The 21529-nt window shown below is 40.2% G+C and overlaps 1 protein-coding gene across 1 annotated transcript in view; it reads left to right on the forward strand.

Annotated features, from left to right (window-relative positions):
• The window catches only part of HYDIN (HYDIN axonemal central pair apparatus protein), a 470364-nt gene that overhangs the window by 183575 nt on the left and 265260 nt on the right, over window positions 1-21529 (forward strand). The window contains exons 11-16 of the mRNA XM_027857914.1: window positions 241-359; window positions 5475-5698; window positions 7140-7207; window positions 13813-14048; window positions 15612-15712; window positions 20343-20478. Of these exons, the coding sequence (XP_027713715.1) occupies window positions 241-359; window positions 5475-5698; window positions 7140-7207; window positions 13813-14048; window positions 15612-15712; window positions 20343-20478 (884 nt within the window). The remainder of the gene's footprint in view (window positions 1-240; window positions 360-5474; window positions 5699-7139; window positions 7208-13812; window positions 14049-15611; window positions 15713-20342; window positions 20479-21529) is intronic.

Genomic DNA, 21529 nt, shown 5'->3' on the forward strand with positions numbered 1-21529 from the left:
TTCCTTCCTTCCTTCCTTCCTTCCTTCCTTCCTTCCTTCCTTCCTTCCTCTTCTTCTTCTTCTCTCTCTCTCTCTCTCTTTCTCTCACTTCCTCCTTCCTTCTCTCCCTCCTTCCCCCGCCCCTGCTTCTTTCCTTCTTGGACAGGAAAGGATGAGCCAATAGAAGGGCAAAGAGGGGGTGGTTGTGAGGGGCAATCTCCCAGAGAGGACTGCCTTTTTAAACTGTTTTTCTCACCACAGGCCGGGAGAGCCGGTTGCCCCTTCGAATCAAAGGGGAAGGAATGGGACCCAAAATTATCTTCAACTTTGACGTGTTGGATATTGGTAAAGCTTTTGTTGGCTCAATACACAGCTATGAGGTAAGCAAAAGAGTCACCAATAAAGTCATTTTATAGGGCTCTTGCTTGATGATTAAAATTTTTTTTATTTATTTTGCTGAGTGTTTCCCAATTACATGTAAAAAATTTTAACTTTCATTTTTGAAAAATTTGAGTTTTAAATTCTCTCCCTCCTGCCCATCCTTCCCCCACCCCTTGAGAAGGCAAGCAATATGGTATCCATTTTACATACAAAGTCATGAAAAATATATTTCCATATTTGCCACATTGCAAAAGAAAACACACACATATACAAAGCAAGAAAAATAAAGTTTAAAAAGTGTGTTTCAATCTGCACCCAGAGTACATCAGTTCTCTCTCAGGAGGTGGTAGCATTTTTCATCATGGGTCCTTTGGAATTGTCTTGGATCATTGTCTTGATTAGAGTAGCTACATCTTCACAGCTGATTGTCATTATGATATTGCTGTCAGTGGGTACAATGTTTTCCTGGTTCTACTCATTTCACTTTGCATCAGTTCATGTAAGTCTTCCCAAGTTTTCCTGAAAGCACCCTGCTCATAATTTTTTATAGCACAATAGTATTCCATCACAATCATATACCACAACTTATTCAGCCATTCCCCAATTGATGGGCATCCCCTCGATTTCCGATTCTTGGCCACCACAAAAAGAGCAGCTATAAATATTTTTGTACAAGTGGGTCCTTTCCCCCTTTTTATGATCTCTTTGGGATACAAACTTAGTAGTGGTATTGCTGGATCAAAGGCATGCACAGCACTTTGGGCATAGTTCCAAAATGCTTTCTAAAATGGTTGGAGTAGTTCACAACTCCACCAACAGTGCATTAGTGTCCCTATTTTTCCGCATCTCCTCCATCATTTGTCATTTCCTTTTTCTCTTTGAAGAATTTTTAAATAGTCACTTGCACTTATTTACAAGTAGTTCTGATAGGTGGGTTAGAGCAGATCTGTCACCTCCTCCTTGCTTCTGTGGCTCTCTCTCCTCCCTTCAGCTCCAACCCTAATCTTGAGGAAGGAACCAGAGCCTGAGACTCTTCCCTTTCCCACAATCCCTAGGGCTTTACACCTTCAGTTCAGTTTTTAGTTTGGTAGGCAGCCCAAAGCAGGCGTTCACATAGTGGTCAGAAGAAGTGATACAAGGACACTCTCAATGTCTCTCTGAAGAACTTTGGAATTGATTGCATGACATGGGAGACCTGGCAAAGGATTGTTCAGCATTGTGTGCCCATGTCAAAGACGCAGAGTGAAGCAGAATTGTGGTAGCTCGAAAGAAACATGAGATGTGCAAATTTAGAGGATCCACCCCAAATATTTACATGGATTATGTGTGTCCAACCTGTGGTGGAACCTTCCAAGCTTGCGTAGGTCTGATCAGCCACAGTCAGATACACGGCACTTTGACTCCAACATAGTGATGTCATTTTCATCCTCTTAGAGAACGAACCAACCAACCACCAACCAACGAGGGCTTTACAACACTAAACTGTTAGGGCAGGCTCTTCTGAAATATGGTTTCTTGTGCTTCCATAATGCCCAGGTTTTGAAAGAAAAGCCACTTAATGGGAGGAGTGGTGGGGAAGAGTTATAATTCAGTTCAGAACTTTGTTAAAACCCTGCTGTGCTCAGAACACTGTGTTAGACATTGGAAATGATATCAAATTTAAATAATGGCCTCTGCTGGGACATAAAACAGGCAACTCTGATACACATTTTGCATGATATTATATCAGAGGAGGGAAGAATAAAGTGGTATGCACGCGGTCATGAAGTGAGGAGATCAATGAAGGATTCCTAAGAGATTTCATGGAGCTGGTGGTATTTGAGCTGGGATTTAAAGGACAAGTAGAAATTCATCAAATATGAGGGTAGAGGGGAATACCACTGCACATTCATCCAACTGACAAAAATAATCAGAATTATGTCCTCTATAAATTGCCCAGATCAACTTGCTTCCTTCACAAGTTGTCCATTGGAAAACCTGCATTTCAGCACCAAAGTATATATAATATTTCTGTAAATGCAGCAAATGAACTTCATTAACATATATCCCCCAAACACTACCGAACTTTGACAATAAATAAACACACAACAAACTAAAGCAGTGTTAAATGGGCCAGCATATTATTACTGGAGGGTTTTGAGAGCTACGCATTGGCAGGGAAGGACAAGGTAAGGTGTTCCCTTACAGGAAAGTTTTGCGTTCTCTGCATTTTAAATGCTGATGCCTCATTACTTCTCTCTATATCAATTTATTATTTTACTTGAGACAAATTTGAATAACTAACCTGTTGCCCTTAGCCGGTGCTGATCTTGGCAGATACAGAGTAAGTAAACAAAAACCCCAAGTAATGTACAACCCTGGGCTGAGAGTCAAGAGCCTGGGTTTTAGTTTGAATTTGTCATTAGCTAGCTGTTTGACCTTGGGCAAATAATTCTGCATCCTGGCATACCCTAGCTTCCTTATCTGATTTTTTTTTTAAGGACTAAGTCTCCCCATCTTGTCCGGATTTGGAGTACAGGACCAATCCCACTACTAATTAGCATGGGAACTTTGACCTGCTCTATTTCTGACCTGGGTCCTTCCTTGGGCAACCTGGTGGTCACCCACTTTCAGAGGCTTATCATATCGATGCCAAATTTGATGCAGACAGTTCATCAGCTTAGCCCAGAGTTCATGAACTCAAGAGATCCTCCAGTTTCAGCTTTCCTGGTAGTTAGGATCACAGGCATGTGATACCATGCCTGGGCAATTTCCTTTATCTGTAAAATGAGGAGACCTCTCTGGTCATGTTGATCTCTAACATTATGTGAATCTCAGCCTTACTGTAATTAAGTAGGAAAATAATGCTAGAGCTGTATTTTCATTTCTTCCTCTTCTAGGAATTGGCTCTTATCTGCTATGCAGATAAAGAGTGTGACCCCTCAGTTTTAAATCCTCAACATTTTACCCCCAACTTTTCCTAGTTTCTGTATAAATAGGAAATAACATCTATTGCTTCATGGAAAGGAGAATAAATACTCAAATCTATGAAAATGGGGAGGGGGGGTAGAGTGAAAAATGTCACCTTGCAAGAGCTTGGAGTAAAAGAGTAAACCAGAGAGGTAACCAAGAAGATAGCAATGTACTGTATACTGTATCTCAGGGAAGAAAATGAGGAGCTCGAGAGTGATAAGTAAGCAGTAATACCATCATCATCAGTCAGGCTTTTCTGCCATAGGACCAGACCAGAAGGAGTGTCCAGCCAGGAATTGAATCTGGAGTCATTTTCAATTTTACAGGGATGGTTGTCTTTCATTTCTTAGGGGTGTCAAGGGCACTTGTGCTTCAAATAGAGGAGTTGGACAAAATGACCTCTGAAGTCCCTTCCTGTCCTAAGGTTTTGTGATTCTGTGCTCAGCAGCCATAGTAATAGCTTACCCACGTTAAGTTGCACTATTATAATAACATTTTATGCTTGAAAAAAAACACTTTTCTTATAATAACCCTTTTTTTGAACATAAGCGGTCGTGTGATATATTAGATAGAGAACAGGCTTTGAAGCCAGGAAGACTCAGGTTCAAGACCCACCTTTGACACCTAATGTCTGTATGACCCTGGGCAAGTCACATAATCTCTTGGTGCCCCAAGGGACTCTCTGAGACTTTAAATTTCAGAAAAGGAGCAGATCTGACTTGGGAGATGGAGTTTCCTTACCCATTAAGATGGGAGCTCTTTGAAGGCAGGAACATATTTTGACCTTTCTTTGTGTCTCTAGCACTTGGCCCAGTGCCTAGCACATAGTAAGAACTTAAGAAGCTTTTCTGGTTGAGAGCTCTCTATACCAGTGCTATCATAGGTCCAGGGACCAGTCCCCTGTTGAACATCTACTATGTGTGAAGCATAGTGTTAATCAGTGAGAATAGAAAGTGTGTAGGAGATGGCTCTTACCTCCAGGGAACTCAAATTTCAGATGAGCAAATAAGACATATATATATATATATATATATATCAAAAAAGGCATCAATTCCTAAGGGCAAGTGAGATATTAACTGCTACAGGAGGTCAGTGTAGGGAGAAAACTCTATGTAAGAGCAGCCTTGATCTAGGTCTTAAAGAATGGGCAAGTCTTTAGGTAAAGGAAGAGAAGGGACAGAGAAGTATTTTGAGCAGGGTGACAGAAATAGGAATGATTTAGATGACAGGAGGTTGACCTGTATGTTTGGAGAGGAGTACTGGGAGAGACCATGTTGGGGACTGAGCTAGACATTCTCTAAGGTCCCTGTTCCCCTAAAATTCTGTGAATTTTTGAGTTTGCATCAAGAGTGGGTATAGTGCTCTCAAGGGGTGAAGCCAGAAGTATAGGACAAAGAATCCTTGTCATTCTGAATCTTCATATTCAACTTTATTCATTTCTAAATGAATATGGTTGTGAGATCCAGCTAAGCCCTACCCTGTGAGACTATTTCTGTAATGAAGTAATTTGGGCTCCTCTAACTTTGCTTTTTCTCCTGCCGTCAGTCACTTAACCTCAGTTTACTTATCTCTAAAATGAGGACCTCCTACCTAGCTACTTCACATATTTCAGACAGTGTCAGAAAATATATTTAAAGCTCCTCGGAGAAACATCCATTAATATGTGATTATCATAAATGCTTATGGAGCCCTGAGATAAGACATAGGTATAGCAGATTTTAAAACTTCATTTTAAAGGGGAAAATGTAAGCAGTAGATGATTTGCCTAATTTCCTCTTCTTGACTTATGATATTCCAAACATTAGGCCTGGGCTTTTCTTAACCCGGGGTCAATACTATTTTTTTTAAAAAAGTGAACTGTTTTTGATAGCTGTATTTCAATATATTTGCCTATCTTACACATTTTAAAATGTTGCTCTGAGAGTGGGATCCATAGGCTTAACCAGACTGCCAAAGGGGACCATGACCCAGAAAAACATTCAGTACACTGCATTAGATGGTTCATTTTCCCCCTGGTGCCTTTCTTTGCTTAGAATTCCTGTCACTTTTTCTGCCTTAATCATTTCAACCCAGTGATTCTATGGAAACAGGGCAATTCATACCTTTGAAAAGAAACATGCATTGTAGAGTTTTTCATTCTTGCCTTCCCCTCCCTGCTGTAGGCCATTCTGTCCAACAAAGGCAGCATTGATGCCCTCTTTAATTTGGACCCTCCAACAACACCTTTGGGATCCTGTTTCATCTTTAACCCCAAGGAAGGCATTGTGGAGCCCTCGGGGTTACAAACCATACAGATTTCCTTCAGTTCGAACATCCTGGGGCACTTCAAGGAGGAGTTCCTTTTCAGTGTCAACGGATCCCCAGAACCTGTGAAACTGACCATCAGGTAAGGAGCTTAAAGCAGGACTTCAAACGTCAGCCTTCTGGAACGCTGCTTCTCCTAGGAACACACACAAAGTAAGTCTTTGCTCTTTTGGTTAGCATTTCCCCATGGGCAGGTGGAAACACCACTGGCCGTTGCTACAGACACTATCCTTGGGAAGAGCAGCGTGTGGTTGAGTCGCTAACTCAAGTTCAGTTGACCTTGTTTGCCAATATTTGGAAGAATGACACCTTCCATACCAACTGCCCTTTCTCTGTGTATGTTCTGCTTCCCTGAGCAAGGAGATTGTGATCCCCTACCAGCCTTTGTTTTTGTATGAAGACTAGTTCTCATTAGCCACACAACACATTGTGCTTTAGTTAGAAAAAATCTGGGACTCTCTGCATTCATTCATTCATTCATTCATTCATTTATCCAATAAACATTTGTTGAGCTTTAGGCACTTTTCTAAAAATGCAGTGGAGAAAAGGAAGTCCAAAAGCTTACTGAAGAAAATATTTCCTTTTTTTTTTTTTTTTTTTGGCTAGGCAATGGGGTTAAGTGACTTGCCCAGGGTCACACAGCTAGTAAGTGTTATGTGTTTGAGACCGGATTTGAACTCAGGTCTTCCTGAATCCAGGGCCGGTGCTCTATCCACTGTACTACCTAGCTGCCCCAAGAAAATATTTCCTTAAAAATTAAAATGAAGCGGTTGGAAGCTAGTGACTTTATGAGAAATCAAGACACTGTAAAACAAGGATGAGGAAATCAAGGCTCAGAAAGTTGAGGTGTTTTTCCCCCTAAGGCCCCATAAATAAAGGGAGAGATGAGAGACAGATACTCATAGCAGATGGTTTGGAGGTGGCTGGAAAGTGGCCCTCTTTGATGAACCTAGAATGTCACTGGCATACTGGAGGTTAAGTCAACTGTAGAAAAAAATGGGTGTTTATTACAAACAAGGAAATATTTAATGGTGGTAATTATGTCCAAGCATCAGCAACAAAGTTTTCTTATATCTGGGCATCTGTAATCATAAATCAAGGCCTATGTATAGGAGTCTACTCTAGACTTTTTTGTTCTCCCCTTATCTATTTAGAATATCAACGTTTAAAATGAACAGGACCACACATTTGTTTTTGACATGAATTCCTATTTTACATATTATATTCCTTGCGCTTTCTCTCTCAAAGTAGTTCCATTTTGACTTAATTCTGCTGAGGTTGTTGGGGTTTTGGGGGAGTATTTTTTGGTAGAAGCTGACTAAATTAGTAGGTAGAGAAATGACCCATGGTGGACCCATTGCTCCCCCAAAGTGGTATGTAAGGTCGAGTCCTCTGGTGGGCTAACCTGTGATTTTTAGGCCTAACTTTTCCCCAAGTGCCCTATTAATTGTAGCAATAACCAAGGACCTTCAGGTTCCCCATGGTTTCATTCATTCTTTTGCCTTTCTATCTCCCCTATACAGAGGCTGTGTCATTGGGCCAACTTTCCATTTTAATGTTCCATCCTTAGATTTTGGTGATGTCTCTTTTGGTAAGTATTTCCTGGGTTTTTAATTGGGAATTCCATAGAATGATCTTTCACTCTTGTGAGAGAAGGGGATCACGGGTTCCATCTTTGTGTTGTGATGTCTGCAGCACAATAGTTAGCTCAAAGTTGACCTACAGAATTGCTAGAGGGTTAGGGAACTATTTGTACCATTGCTCTTCTTTGGTACAAGTGGTATTCCCACAGACCAGGATGTCTCAGGGCCATTTCCCAGTTTCCCAGGTGCCATGAGCCTTGAACATTTTCCTGTCTCAAATCTCTTTTCTTCCCCTATTAAAATCACAGTCTGGCTGACATAGTTTACTCCAGCTGTCCACACATTCAGAATGGAGCCATTTAAATGCAGATTTTTTTTGACTAGCCAGGCTCAGTCCACAAAAGGCTTTTCAGAGATGATCTGAAGCTTAAACGTGAAATCAATGGAGAATTGATTAGAGACGCATCATCATTCTCTGCAGAAGATTCTCTGCCCCAAGATTCTCAAGAAAACCCATTCCCTTCTGCAATGACTTTCTACCCTTTCTCTCCTTTTGTTTTGAAACCCTATATTGCTCTCACTGGAGAGAAAGGATAGAAAATTTGGAAAAAGTTCTTATATAATATCACTCTCTTTTTTTTTTCCTAAAGTGACCATTTTACTAGAATTAGGTACTTTCTCAAATCCATGGTTATATCTTTGTTTCTTTATATCTCTTTTTATGTTGTGGATTCCTTTGGCAGTCTGATGAAGCCTAGGGATCCCTTGTCAGAATCATGTGTTTAAATGCATAAAATAACATATATTACATTACAAAGGAAACCAATTATATTGAAATGAAGTTGTAATTTTTTCCCCTCCAAGTTCACTGTCCCCTGAAATTTATCCACAACCACTCGGGATCTCAGGCTAAGAACCTCTGGTTTAAAGCATTAATTACTGTTTAACTGACTTACAATGCGGAATCAGGGGAGTCCTCTTGATCTCCTGGACAGGCAGTTTCTCTGCACCCAAGCTCACCCCTGACCCCTTCAATGGATAGGGCTGGTCCCTTGCCAAAGAATCAATGCAACTGGAAGCTTCTAGTTGGTCCCCTGTGGACCTCCTTGACCCCAGCTGGGCAGCTCAGGTGAAAGAGGCTTGGCCACTGGGCAGCAAGAGATTTCCCATTCTTCTCTCCAGACTTTCAAGGGAGAAACACTTTGATTCTTGCTCTTTTTAAACTCTGTCTTAGCCTGGTGATTTGTAACTCGACTCTTGCTTGGCTCATGGGGAGGAAAGGTGAGCAGGAACCTACCAGAGGCCTCCTTAGCCAAGGACTCACTCACTAAAAAGAACCAGGAAGTACACTCAGCTCCAGGGGGAGGGCTTCTGTCTAGGCAGTCTCCATTATAGCTTCCTACTGACCCATTGGTCACCAGGGATTCTCTTAGGGATCAAAGTCTTTTTTTTTAAATCAAAAACAAAAATAAAAGGAATTCTAGAGATCATTTAGCCAAATCCAAATCCTCTCATTTTAAAAGTGAAAAAATGGGGACCCATAAGGGAAGTGACTCACACAAGGACTCATAGTCACTAACAGAGCCAGAATTTGAACCAAGGTCACCTGACTTCCAATCTCGTGCTCTTCCCAAGGTGCTTTGGCTGCTCATTCTCTTTGTGTCCCTTCCTGAGGAATCCTGCTGGTAGACCAGTTATTGGTATAAAACTATGGACTGAGAAATGGTCCAGTTCTATGGAATTATGGAATTCTGGGTTCTCATATCCATTTTAAAGCTACATCTCAATGACAACTATTCTTTGCCCCAGTTTCCTTATCTGTAAAATGGGTATGATGGTTTTCTCTGATAAAACAGGCATTGTAGAAAAGGGAACAGCAATTCATGTATACATGAATCTCCAGGCATGGCACCATTTCTGAACACTTCAAAACAGTCCTAACACTAAAACCATCACTTTCTGGAGGGAAAAAAAAAGTGGGGCAGAGTGGATAAATCTTAGTCAGCTTAGATAGCAACCTGATTCCAAACTCTTTGCTAAAATCTAGATCCTATTTCTCCCTAAAAAAAAGAGGTTGTTTCTTTAAAAGAGGTAATTCTATATGCTTTTTAAAAGTTGATTTATTTTGATTTATCAACAATCACTTCCATATGCTTTTGAGTTTAAAATTTTTCCCTCCCTCCCTCCCTACTTGCCTCACCAAGATGGCATGCAATCTGATATAGGCTATACACACACATTCCTATTAAACATATTTTCACATTAGTCATGTTGTAAGTAAGAATTAGAAACAGTAGGAGGAACCACCAGAAAGAGGAAACAAAACACAACAGAAGAAAAAAGCAAATAGTATGCTTCAATCTGCATTCCAACTCCATCGTTCTTTCTTCTTTATGGATAGCATTTTCCATCACGAGGCCTTTGGAGATGTCTTAGATCCTTGTATTGCTGAGAGGGGTTAAGTTTATCAATATTAGTCACCGCACACCGTGGCTGTTACTGTGTACAACGTTCTCCTGGTTCTGCTCACTTCACTCAGCCTCAGACCATACATATCTTCCCAAGTTTTTCTGAAGTCAACCTATTCATCATTTCTTATAGCATAATAGTTTTCCATTACATTCATATACTACAACTTGTTCAGCCATTCCCCAATTGATGGGCATCCTCTCAATTTTCAATTCTTTGCCACCACAAAAAGAGCTGCTATAAATATTTTTGAACATGTGGGTCCTTTTCCCATTTGTATGCTCTCCCTGGGATATAGTCCTAGAAGTGCTGGGTCAAAGGGTATGCACATTTTTATAGCCCTTTGGGCATAGTTCCAAATTGCTCTTCAAAATGATTGGATCATTTCACAACTCCACCAACAATGCATTAGTGTTCCAATTTTCCCACATCTTCTCCAGCATTTATCATTTTCCTGTTTTGTCGTGTTGGCCAATCTGATAGGTGTGATGTGGTACCTCAAGAGTTGTTTTGATTTGCATTTCTCTAATCAACAGTGATTTAGAGCATTTTTTTCATATGACTATAGATAGCTTTAATTTCTTCATCTGAGAACTGTCTATTCATATCCTTTGACCACTTGTATTTTTATAAATTTGACTTAATTCTCTATATATTTTAGAAATGAAGCCCTTATCAGAGACACTGGTTGTAAAAATTCTTTCCTAATTTTCTACTTTCCTTCTAATCTTGGTTGCATTGGCTTTGTTTGTGCAAAAACTTTTCAATTTAATGTAATCAAAGTTATCCATTTTGCATTTTGTAATGTTCTCTATTTCCTGTTTGGTCATGAATTCTTCTGTTCTCCATAAATCTGATAGGTAAGCTATTCCTTGCTCTCCCAGTTTGCTTACAGTTATCAGCCTTTATATATAAATCATGAACCCATTTTGACTTTATTTTAGTACATGGTATGAGATTTTGATCTATGCCTAGTTTCTGCCATACTCTTTTCCAATTTTCCCAGCAGTTTTTGTCAAAGAGTAAGTTCTTATCCCAAAAACTGGGGTCTTTGGGTTTATCAAATAATAGAGTACTATAGTCATTGACTACTGTGTCTTGCATACTTAACCTATTCCACTGATCCACTACTCTATTTCTTAGCCAGTACCAAGTAGTTCTGATGATTGCTGCTTTATAATACAATTTAAGATCTGGAATGGCTAGGCCTCCTTCTCCTGTGTTTCTTTCTTTCTTTCTTTTTTTTTTTTGGTGAGGCAATTGGGGTTAAGTGATTTGGCCAGAGTCATACAACTAGTAAGTGTCAAATGTCTGAGGCCACATTTTCCCCTGCATTTCTTTTCATTAGTTCCCTTGATATTCTGAACCTTTTGTTCTTCCAAATGAATCTTGTTATTATTTTTTCTAACTCTATAAAATAATTTTTTGGTAGTTTGGTATGGCACTGAATAAGTAAATTAGCTTAGGTAGAATTGTCATTTTTATTACATTACCTCGGCCTACCTATAAGCAACTGATGTTTTCCCAATTATTTAGATCTGACTTTATTTGTGTGAAAAGTGTTTTGTAATAATTGTGTTCATATAGTTCCTGGGTTTGTTTTGATGGGTAGACTCCTAAATATTTTGTAACGTCTACAGTAAGTTTAAATGGAACTTCTCTTTCTATCTCTTGCTGTTGGGTTTTGTTGGTAATATATAGAAATGCCGATGATTTATGTGGGGTTTTTTTATTGCCTGCCACTTTGCTAAAGTTGTTTATTATTTCAAGTAGTTTTTTACTTGATTCTCTAGGATTCTCTAAATATATCATCATATCATCTACAGAGTGATAGCTTTGTTTCTCCTTTGCCTATTCTAATACCTTCAATTTATTTTTCTTCTCTTATTGCTAAAGCTAATGTTCCAATAAGATATTGAACAACAGTAGTGATAATGAACATCCTTGTTTCACCCCTGATCTTATTGGAAATGCTTCTAGTTTGTCCTCATTACATATGATGCTTGCTGAAGGTTTTAAGTAGATGCTATTTATTATTTTAAGGGAGACCTCATTTATTCCTATGCTCTCTAGTGTTTTTAATAGGAATGGGTGTTGTATTTTGTCAAAAGCTTTATCTGCATCTATTGAGATGATCATGTGGTTTCTGTTAGTTTTTTTGTTGATATGATCAATTATGCTGGTAGTTTTCCTAATATTAAACCAGCCCTGCATTCCTAGTATAAATCCTACCTGGTCATGGTGTATTATTCTTGTGATAAGTTGCTGTAATCTATTTGCTAATATTTTATTTAAAATTTTTACGTCTATATTCATTAGAGAAATTGGTCTATAATTTTCTTTCTCTGTTTTGACTCTCTATATGCTTTTTTGACAAAAAAAGGGAGTATATGCCTATTATGAGTAATCAGAATATGCAGCCAGGAAAATAAATTGGATTTGCTAGGAACTTTTTTTTTTTTGGTAATTAGCTGCCACTTTCTTATTGGAAGCAGATGCCCCACTGATTAATATCTGGAATGTTTTATTTGTGTTAATTTCCTCTAGATGGACTTCTATAACAATTATGGGGCAACAGTGGCACCTATAAAATTTTACAGACTATGTTTTATCATATTGACAAAGTGTTTTATGGAAAAGACTAGAGTGCAAAGGAAGAGTTAGTATCAGAACAGTAGTGCACATTTCCTGACTTTCCTGACAACCCAGTACAGAGGATAGTGGATGTATTATTATTATCCACAACTTACATGTGAGGAAACGGAGTCTCAGAGATGTCACTTACTCAAGATCGCTCAAGTAGCTGCAGAATTGTTACTTGTGCCTAAGCCTTCTAGCTCATCCTCCCATACCCTTTCTAACCTACCAGTATTAGCCATACATTTTTCACCTTTCAATGGTAGCAAAATGACTGTGGTGTGCTGGCTCCCGTGGCCGGTAACACAATTTAGTAGAGATGGATTTCTAACACTTGTCAGACATTGCTTTCTAACCCAGGAGTTCTGGCATTCCCTAAAAGAGCATGTGTCTGGTGCCCAGAGCGTTATTGGTGGAAAGGGAACCTCTGACTTGGGTTAGGTGGTGGCTAGCACCAATAGCCTTTTTTCCCCAGAGAGATTTGTGTTTAGTTAAGAATTGAGCTCAACCCTGTTGTTGAACTTGTTTTCAACACAAGAAGTCAGTGGAGGGATCCTTGGCACTCTAGGAAGGCCAGAGCAATCACAATTTGTCTGCTTTGTAAAGCAATCTGGACTTTGTCTGTTGATCTATCTATAATGGCCCTTTTTGCCCCTTGGATCTTAGGAATATTCATAATAACTTGTACTGATAAAGCACTTTAAGATTTACAAGATGCTTTGTATATGTTATCTCATTTGGGAAGGAGGAGCGAGCAGCAGTGGCCTTACACCTACCAACAATGAAAGTAAAAGGGAATTTTCCTAACCCTGCCCTATTAAACATGTGCTGCTTTGGCAGTGAGAGCCCATTTTTGTCTGATAGCTAAGGCGTAGGTGAATGTGGACAAATAAGTCAAGACCATGCTTAGAGTTCCTAAGCCATGGTACTGTGCTATTAATATTCGAAAAAAAAATTTTGAATTTTTTTATTAATTTATTTTGAATTATTAACAATCAATTCCATAAGCTTTTGAGTTTTAAATTTTTCTCCCCCTCCCTCCCCTATATTCCTATTAAACATATTTTCACATTAGTGATGTTGTAAGTAAGAATTAGAACCAATAGGAGGAACCACCAGAAAGAGGAAACAAAACACAACAGAAGAAAAAAATAGCAAATCGTATGCTTCAATCTGCATTCAAACTCCATGATATTTGAAAATTAAAGCAAATTGTTGTTAGCACCATAAGCCTAGAGCTGGAAGGGAGCTCAGAGGCCAGCCCTCTATTTTACAGTTGAGCAAACCATAGAGTGCCAATGACTTGCACCAGGTCACCGAGGTTTAAGGAAGTTTCAGAGGCTGGTTTTAAACCTAAGACTCCGCAGTCATTCTTCTTTCCCCTATGCCATACCGTCTCTCACTTAACTGCATATTTGTTGAGTATTTGATTTTGCATTTGTCATGAATCCTGTGTATCAGTAAATTAGATGAACGTTTCTTTTTTGTCTCTTACGTTGCTCTCCAGGGTTCCCTCGTACTTTGACTTGTTCCCTCAATAACACGTCCTTGATTCCCATGACCTTCAAACTCCGTGTTGCTGGGGATGGTGTCGGAGAACCAAGTGTTACAAGTTTGGAACAGAGTTTAGACATCAACAAACCATCATGGAAGAATGAAAGTCCACCAGCAATCAAGCCACGAGAATTCACCATTAACCCTGTTTCAGGCACCATCCGCTCTCAGGGATTTGCTGCTATTCGGGTACAATGCAGAATCTTCGCAGTGAGAGGGTAGAACAGTTGATTTCTTAAAAATGTCCACTAGAGTCCATCCCAGGACTCATATTGTCTTGCCAAGGATGAATGGAAACTGATTCCAGTCACCCTCTTTTCCTCTTCTGGTATTCCCTTTGAAAAGTGGGCCATGTCCATACAGGCAGTAGGAATAAAATTGGATAGAAATCTGTATCATCAACAGTACTTAGAAGGAAGAGATTGAAAGAAAAATTCCATTTAAAATAACTACAAAATGTTTAAAATGCTTGGGATTCTACTACCATGACACATGTATGCACATTCACATAATTATATGAATACAACTTCGAAACTCTTTATGGAAGTAAAGACAGACCTCAATAATTGGAGAAATTTTAATTTCTCATGGGTAGGTTTTCCCACTGAAATGTAACAACCCATGACTATTTACTCCCAATTGTATATTTTTCTTTATCTGATCATTTGTCTTTCTTTACTTGTGGCCCCTATTGCAACCTGAAATGTTTGCTATTAGGCTCTGCTTATGACCCTATGAGTCAATCGTGAAACTCTTAACTCATGCTGAAAAAGATTTCACCAGAAAATGTCATCATTTTTCCTAGAACAAAGCATTTCAAAACAATGAAACAGAAAAGGGTTTGAAATAATTACAAAGTTATTTCATGACAACATATCTAGATTCAGGGTCAAAATCACTGGCCAGAGAAGATCCTGAGATCAGCCCTTTGGAAATTCCTGTTTTACTTCTTAGGTGCCTTCTCTAAACAGAAGCCGTCTCCTGGAGGTGGTTAGACCCCCTTATTTCAGGGGTTCCAGACCTTCTTCGTTGTCAAGGACCCTTGGGCAGTCTGCTATGGATCATTTCTCAGAAGAGTATTTTAACTCTTCTGACATAAAATGCATACAATTACAAAGGAAACCAATTAAATTGAAACATAGTTTTCAAAAAAAATTCAAGAACAAGTTTACCAGACCAATATTAAGAATCCCTGCTCTCTTCTGCACTGCTCAGGGCTTCCTCTCTGAAGAGGGACACTGGCAATTATGGATTTAAGGGCAGTGCTGAGGGACCTTCTAAATTTTGGAGGTGTATTGGGGGCTTGGGAGAAGTTATCTATGTCCTGAACCCAAGGGAAGCAAGCATTACTTCTCTACCTCCACTCAGGACTAGAAATTTCTTTGTAGATATTTTCTATTTACTAATCAGTGTACATATTGTGCCCCACCCCCAGTAGACTATAAGCTACTGGAGGTCAGGGACTCTTTTGTCTTTGTATTCCTAGCACCTAGCACTGCGCTCACATATATTAAGTGCTTAATAGATGCTTGTCAGATTGAATTGGTATATAATAGGAGTTTAATAAATACTTCTTGAATTGATTCCCCTAGTCAGGGTAGGAGGATGGGGAGAGGAGAAGAAGAAAGGAAGACATTTTTGAGGAGCTCAACAGCTTCATACTGTTCTTCTCCCGCTTCGTCACCCCCTTCCCGCCAGAGGGAAAGTAACTTGTAAAAAGCCCAATGTGAGTTTCTTCCTTTTTCTCACCAGGTAACCTTATGCTCCAACACTGTGCAGAAGTACCAGATGGCTCTTGTGGTGGACGTGGAGGGCATTGGCGAGGAAGTACTGGCACTCCTCATTACAGCAAGGTACCGGGACTCGTAGCCTTTGACCCCCAATCTCAGTATCTTCACTCATGGCAGGTTGTGACCATAGCAGCTTGGGCTCCCAACAAGCCTGAACTTATTCTGCCTTCACAGGAACCAAAGCTAAACCTGATATTCAAATGGCAAACAGCTAGTAAGTAAATGAGGCCAGATTTGAACGTAGTTCTTCTTCACTCCAGGCTCTGCACTCTATCCATGAAGCTATCTAGCTGCCCCTTATGTTATAAATATGTGCATGTATATTTTTTCCAGAAACATTTTTCGTATGCTAATGTGTGTACACATCATCTCTCTTTATAGAATGTAAGCTCCTTGAGGGCAGGGACTGTTTTATTTTTGTCTTTGCATCTCCAAAGCCTTGCACAGTGACTGGAACAAAGGAGGTACTCCATAAATGCTTACTGATTGATTCAGCATCATAGAATCCTAGGATTTTTAGAATCAGAAGGGACCTTTGAAATCATATGATATACCTCTTATTTTATAAGCAAGGAAACCGAGGTTCTAAAATGTCCCATAGAGAGTGACCTTCACCCCTCAATTATGTGAACTCTCTTAGATTTAACACCTTCTCCTCAACTGATTATGCTTTTCTGACAGTTCCTCCTGGATGTCCTTCAGTATCTCAGCCTCCATGTCGGATGTGGAGCTGATTTTCTCCTGCCCCGGGGTCCCTCCTCCTCCGATTTCCCAGCGTTCTGCCAGTCACTCAGGCTCATCAACTCAGCTTGGCATTATGCTTGCTTCTCCCCTCTCTGACATCCCCATATCCAATAAATGGCCAAGACCTCTCCGCATAGCGCTTGGCTTGCTCCCTTCCCTTCTCTCCCCTCACATAACCACTTTGCCGGCTCAGTTCATCATTCCCTCTTGCTCGTTCTACCATAATAGCCTCCCACTCGATCTTTCTGTCTCCCATCTCTCCTGTTTCTAATACATGCTTTACGCAGCTGCCACGTTAATCTTCCTAAAGTGCCTGTCTAAACTCCTGCTCAGAAAGAGCCAGTGACTTCCTCTTGCCTCTGGAATTAAATCCAAACTGGCTAGCCCACCACAGTATGGCTGAAGCTGACCTGCCCAGCCCCCTTCCTGCATTCTCTGTCTTAGCCAAACTGGACGACTTAACTGTTGCCCAAACTCGAAGTCCATTTTCTACTGTCTCCCTTGCCTCGTCTCCTCAGCTCAGCCTCCCAGAGTCTTTCTGCTCCTCTAAGGCTCAGCTCGGGGGCCACCTCCTCCATAAAGCCTTAAGGGATCTCCCTGTTTTACTAGTGGTCTCTGCCTCCTCAGTTTATCCATTTACTCAATTCACTTGCCTTTCCACATGTTAACATTCACCCAAAAGAACATAAGCTTCCTAAGGGCAGGACTGCTCTATTTTTGTCTTTGTACCCCCAACACTATTTCCAAGTCTTGGCCATGATAGGTATATAATAAACATTTAATAAACACTTTAAATTGCACTGAAATGAAATCATGAGACCTTCCTGGACTAGTGTGCAGATCAAGGACTATGAAATTTGTAGATGGAAAGTTGGGCCTGCCATGAACGGGGATATTGACCAATAAGCTGTGATAAAGCCAATGTGTCTCTGGGTCACCAGATTTTTAGGTCTCTTTTGAATCTGCCACAGATATCATTTAAAGGGAGCAAAACAGTAAGAGAGAAACAAATGAGCAACTTCTTACACATTCCTAGGGCCTGGACGAAATCAGGGATCGTCCTGAAAATAATCTGAAGAAGCTTTTCCTCCATTTGAAAAATTCCTGGTTGCTCTGTCCCGACCTGCCTTATTAGTCAGTCAGCAAACATTTATTCTGTGCCAGGCCCTTTTCCAGTCCCTGAGCACACAACAACAAAAGTCTGTCTTTGGGGAGCTGACAATTCATGTGAACAAGAAAAGATCTGCATGGATAAGCACATGTAATGGGGGTGCTGGTGCATGACCAGACCACATACAATGGTATCACCCACAGGGGAGACACTTGGGACCTGCTCCTGGGAGCAGGTTCTGTGTAAGGGGTATGCTGAAGCCAACTTAACTCTGCACCAAAGGTCCAAGTGTTAAATTTTCAGTGTGAGAATTTACATCTTGGGAATCAGCAAATTCTACAAATCAGGCCTTGGTTTATTGTTTTTATTTTTAATTATCTAAACTTAAGAAAATTATGGAGAAAATGTTAATAATGTACATTAAACTTAAAAGTAGGCCATGGGTACTTTTTTCTGGGAAGTCAGTTGTTAAAACGCTTACCAGCACATCGCTGGTTACACGTGTCAAAGATAAATACAAAATAGACACAAGGTGATTGAAAGGAAGGTATTACCAGCCAGGGGGCTCAGGCAAGGCATTGAATGTTGGAGAGAACTAGGGATTGTAACAGATGATGGAGAATACAGAGAGCACTGCAGACATGAGGCCCAATAATGCAAAGGCATGGAGATGGTAGATGGCCAAGTATGAGGAGTAGTGGAAAGGAGAGTTTAAATGAACTGTAATGTCTATAGGAGAGAGTAGTATATAATAAACCTGAAAAGATATATTGGAGATAGGTTGTGAAAGGTTTTAAATGCCAAACAAAGTGGATTATAATTCATTCTATGATAATAGGGAACCACTAGATTTTATTGGGTAGGCAATGACCCAGGTAGATCTACTCTGGAAAAAAATCACTTTGATATCTCTGTGTGTACGGGGGGAGGTATGGATTGGAGAGGGGAGACCCTTGAGGCAGGGAGACCCATTGAGACGCTACTCCAATAGTCTAGGGAAGATACAATGAGGACCTGAGCTAGGGATGTGACTGTGTGATTGGAGTAAAGAGGACAGATGATGTCGTGTGGAAAGGCCACCCTTTAACAATGCTTTGGATGTGTGGGGTGAGCACAAGTGAGGAGCTAAGGGTGGCAGGAAAGCTGCAAATCTGGGTGACTAGAAGGATGCCATGCACTTAACAGAAACAAGGAAGTTTGGGAAAAGGGTGGATCTGTGGGAAAAGTTAAAAAAGTTAAAAGTTAAAAAGATAAAATCTCACTCCTTTTCAGAAAGAAAAGGAATCAGATCTCCTGCCCACTGACCAAGGGCAATGTTTTTTTTTTTGTTGTTGTAAGAGATGAAACAAAAACAAAATGACCTTTTGAGTGACCAGTCCTACATCTGGCAGCCTGCCATCTCCTTTATGTGGGTCAGTCTTGGAAACTTCCAGATCCTTTATCTTCTGGGTGCCCAACTATTCAGCTAGGTGTTGAAAAGAAAAGGTCATGGTTCTGAGATCCCATGAGATTCCTCGATGATTTGCTACAGTTTCTTTGGCCATGTGCGGCAGGTGGATTATTCCTTATCTTCTAAGGATCAGGTTTTTAGGCAATTAATTTACATTAAAGGCTCCTTTAATAAATAATAACAATAACATTACAAATTCCAGAAAATATATTGAAGTAAATATGAAACTTTGTCCCTTATCCATGTCAGTCCTCAACTTTTTAGAGTAAAGATAGAATAACTATAGTCTGTTGGGTGCTGAGGAACTCAGTGTCATTACTCTTTAGGACCCACTGACCAAATCCCTATGCTAAATGTTGCATTGCAAAATTGAGAGGCAGCATGGTCTAAGGGAAAAGGCACTGGACTGGGAGTCAGGAGACTTAGGTCAAGTCTCAGCTCTGCTACTGACACGGACAAATAGGTGATCTTGGTAGAATCCTTTCCTCTCTCTTGGTGTCAGTTTCCTCCCCTGCAAAATGATAGAGCTGGACCAGAGCATCTCTGAAGACTCATCTCTTTTTGACACTCAGTGATTTCAAAATCTATACTTCGGTGTAACGTCATCCCTCCCAATTAGAAGGCAAGTAACCTGCATCCAAATCCAAACTATTAATTTATGGCAGGTGTACTATGCAGTTAACCACAGGGAGGATAAGAATGCCATGAAATAAGTTAGAACTATATAAAAAAGTTGATCTTTGATTGAAACTTTGAAAAAGTTGATTAAAAAAGTCCCATCTGGGGATACAAGACCAGAGTCGCATCATGAAAGCCCTCTCACGAAATGGACACGTTGACCTCTTGGAGAAGAGAATCTTTCAAACTATGAATGAAGTGGTGTTATAGCATTTCTCTTGCTAGTTTTGGGGATACCAGCTGATGAGATCACTTGTTCCAGCACAACTGTTCTACAGAGTATTTCGAATTAGGGTCATTTCGATAGCATGAGGGCTTGCTAACAGCTCAGGTGTAGCTAGGGAAGGCCTTTCTGAGCAGTGCATACTATTTGGGGCCATATGCGAGCTATTCTAAGCAAGTTTATCCTAAGGAAGTCCAGACTCAAGAAGGCTGAAAAGGAGAAAATGGCAGGAAATTGGACCTTTACTGACACTGACAGCTTTGTAGAAGGACCCACTACAGTTTCTCCCTGCATCCTTTGCCAAAGGGTGTTGATTTAAAAAGTAGAGGGGAGGGGAGAAGGAAAAAACGGTAAATGATTAATGTAGTTATCAGTGAAAAGGTACCATGTGACATTGACAAATGCATTGTGCTTGTTTCTCTGCATAATCTGGGGATAAACAAGCTCTCCATTCTTTTGATTTATTTAATATTCTTTTCTGGAGTAGGTGTGTTGTGCCTAAGCTGCATGTGGTTAATCCGGAGCTGAATTATGGGTGCTGTTTCCTGAAATACCCTTACAAGCAAAAGGTGGAACTTGTCAATGACCACGACCTGCCAGGATGCTATGGAGTTCTCTTACAAGTAAGTTACTGTCTCTGTCCCTCTCTTTCTCTCCCTCCCCTGTTCTTCTCGCTTTCTCTCTGTCTCTCTCCATCTCTCTCTATCCATCTTTTGTTTTTCTCCCCAGTTTTTCAGGATTCCCTTAATGAGGAAAAAAATTCTTCTAAGTAACCTCATTCTCTGGCATGTGTTGCACTGTAATCCTTGCTTTCAGTTTCAGGAGCATTTGGGAAGGTTTCTATCCATTCAGCTGGCCCTCCAGCTGTGGGAGTAAACATCTGCAGGTGCAATCAATTGTTAATGTCCCAGGAAAATTACCCTGACTGAAAAAGTGGTAGGGCCAATTAAAGGAGCATACAGAAGGTGCACCTGCAAATAATTGCCTTTACTTTATGGGTCATAGGAAGTAAGGAGGAAGAAGAGTTGCTTAAGAGAGAATTATTTGACATTCACCAAGGGAATGGCAAGACCAGAAAGATTTAGACAGTTCACGGCAGAAAGTAAGAGAGAAAAGAAGTCGGTGTGGCCTTCTATGTTAAGGCTATCTACCCTTTGCTACCCTGGGTCTAGGAAGAAAACATTTCTGAATAAGAGGTTCAAAAGGATATCAACAGGCTAGAATAATGGGCCAAAAGAACGAAAATCAAATCTTGTGGATTTTAAATGGAAAATTCTCTCTTTAATTTTTTAAAAAAATCAATTGCACAACAGAGACCTGTTAAATTTACAGTTCGTGGGGAAAAGATCTAGGGTTCTAAATTGATAATGACCTGCGATCTCACTGCATGCAGTGGGGCCCAGCTGTTAAAGAAGCTCATATTGCCTTAGAAGTACAGTGTCCAAATCACAGCATGTAAAAGGGTCACTGGAGGCTATAGTGGCCAGAGCACATCTGGAACATTGTCTTCAATTAAGGAGGGCCGTGGAAAATTGGAGAATGTTCAGAAGGGTGGTAAAGAGTCAAGGGGTGATACTTTAACAGAACCATTTGATGAAACAGAAGATTTAGAGCTGCCAAGGTACCCAAGGATCCTCTAGTCCCTCCTCCTCACTTTATAGATGAAGAAACTGA

The sequence above is a fragment of the Vombatus ursinus genome, unplaced genomic scaffold (genome assembly GCF_900497805.2).
Source record: "Vombatus ursinus unplaced genomic scaffold, bare-nosed wombat genome assembly UNPS02012515.1, whole genome shotgun sequence".
Lineage (NCBI taxonomy): Eukaryota > Metazoa > Chordata > Mammalia > Diprotodontia > Vombatidae > Vombatus > Vombatus ursinus.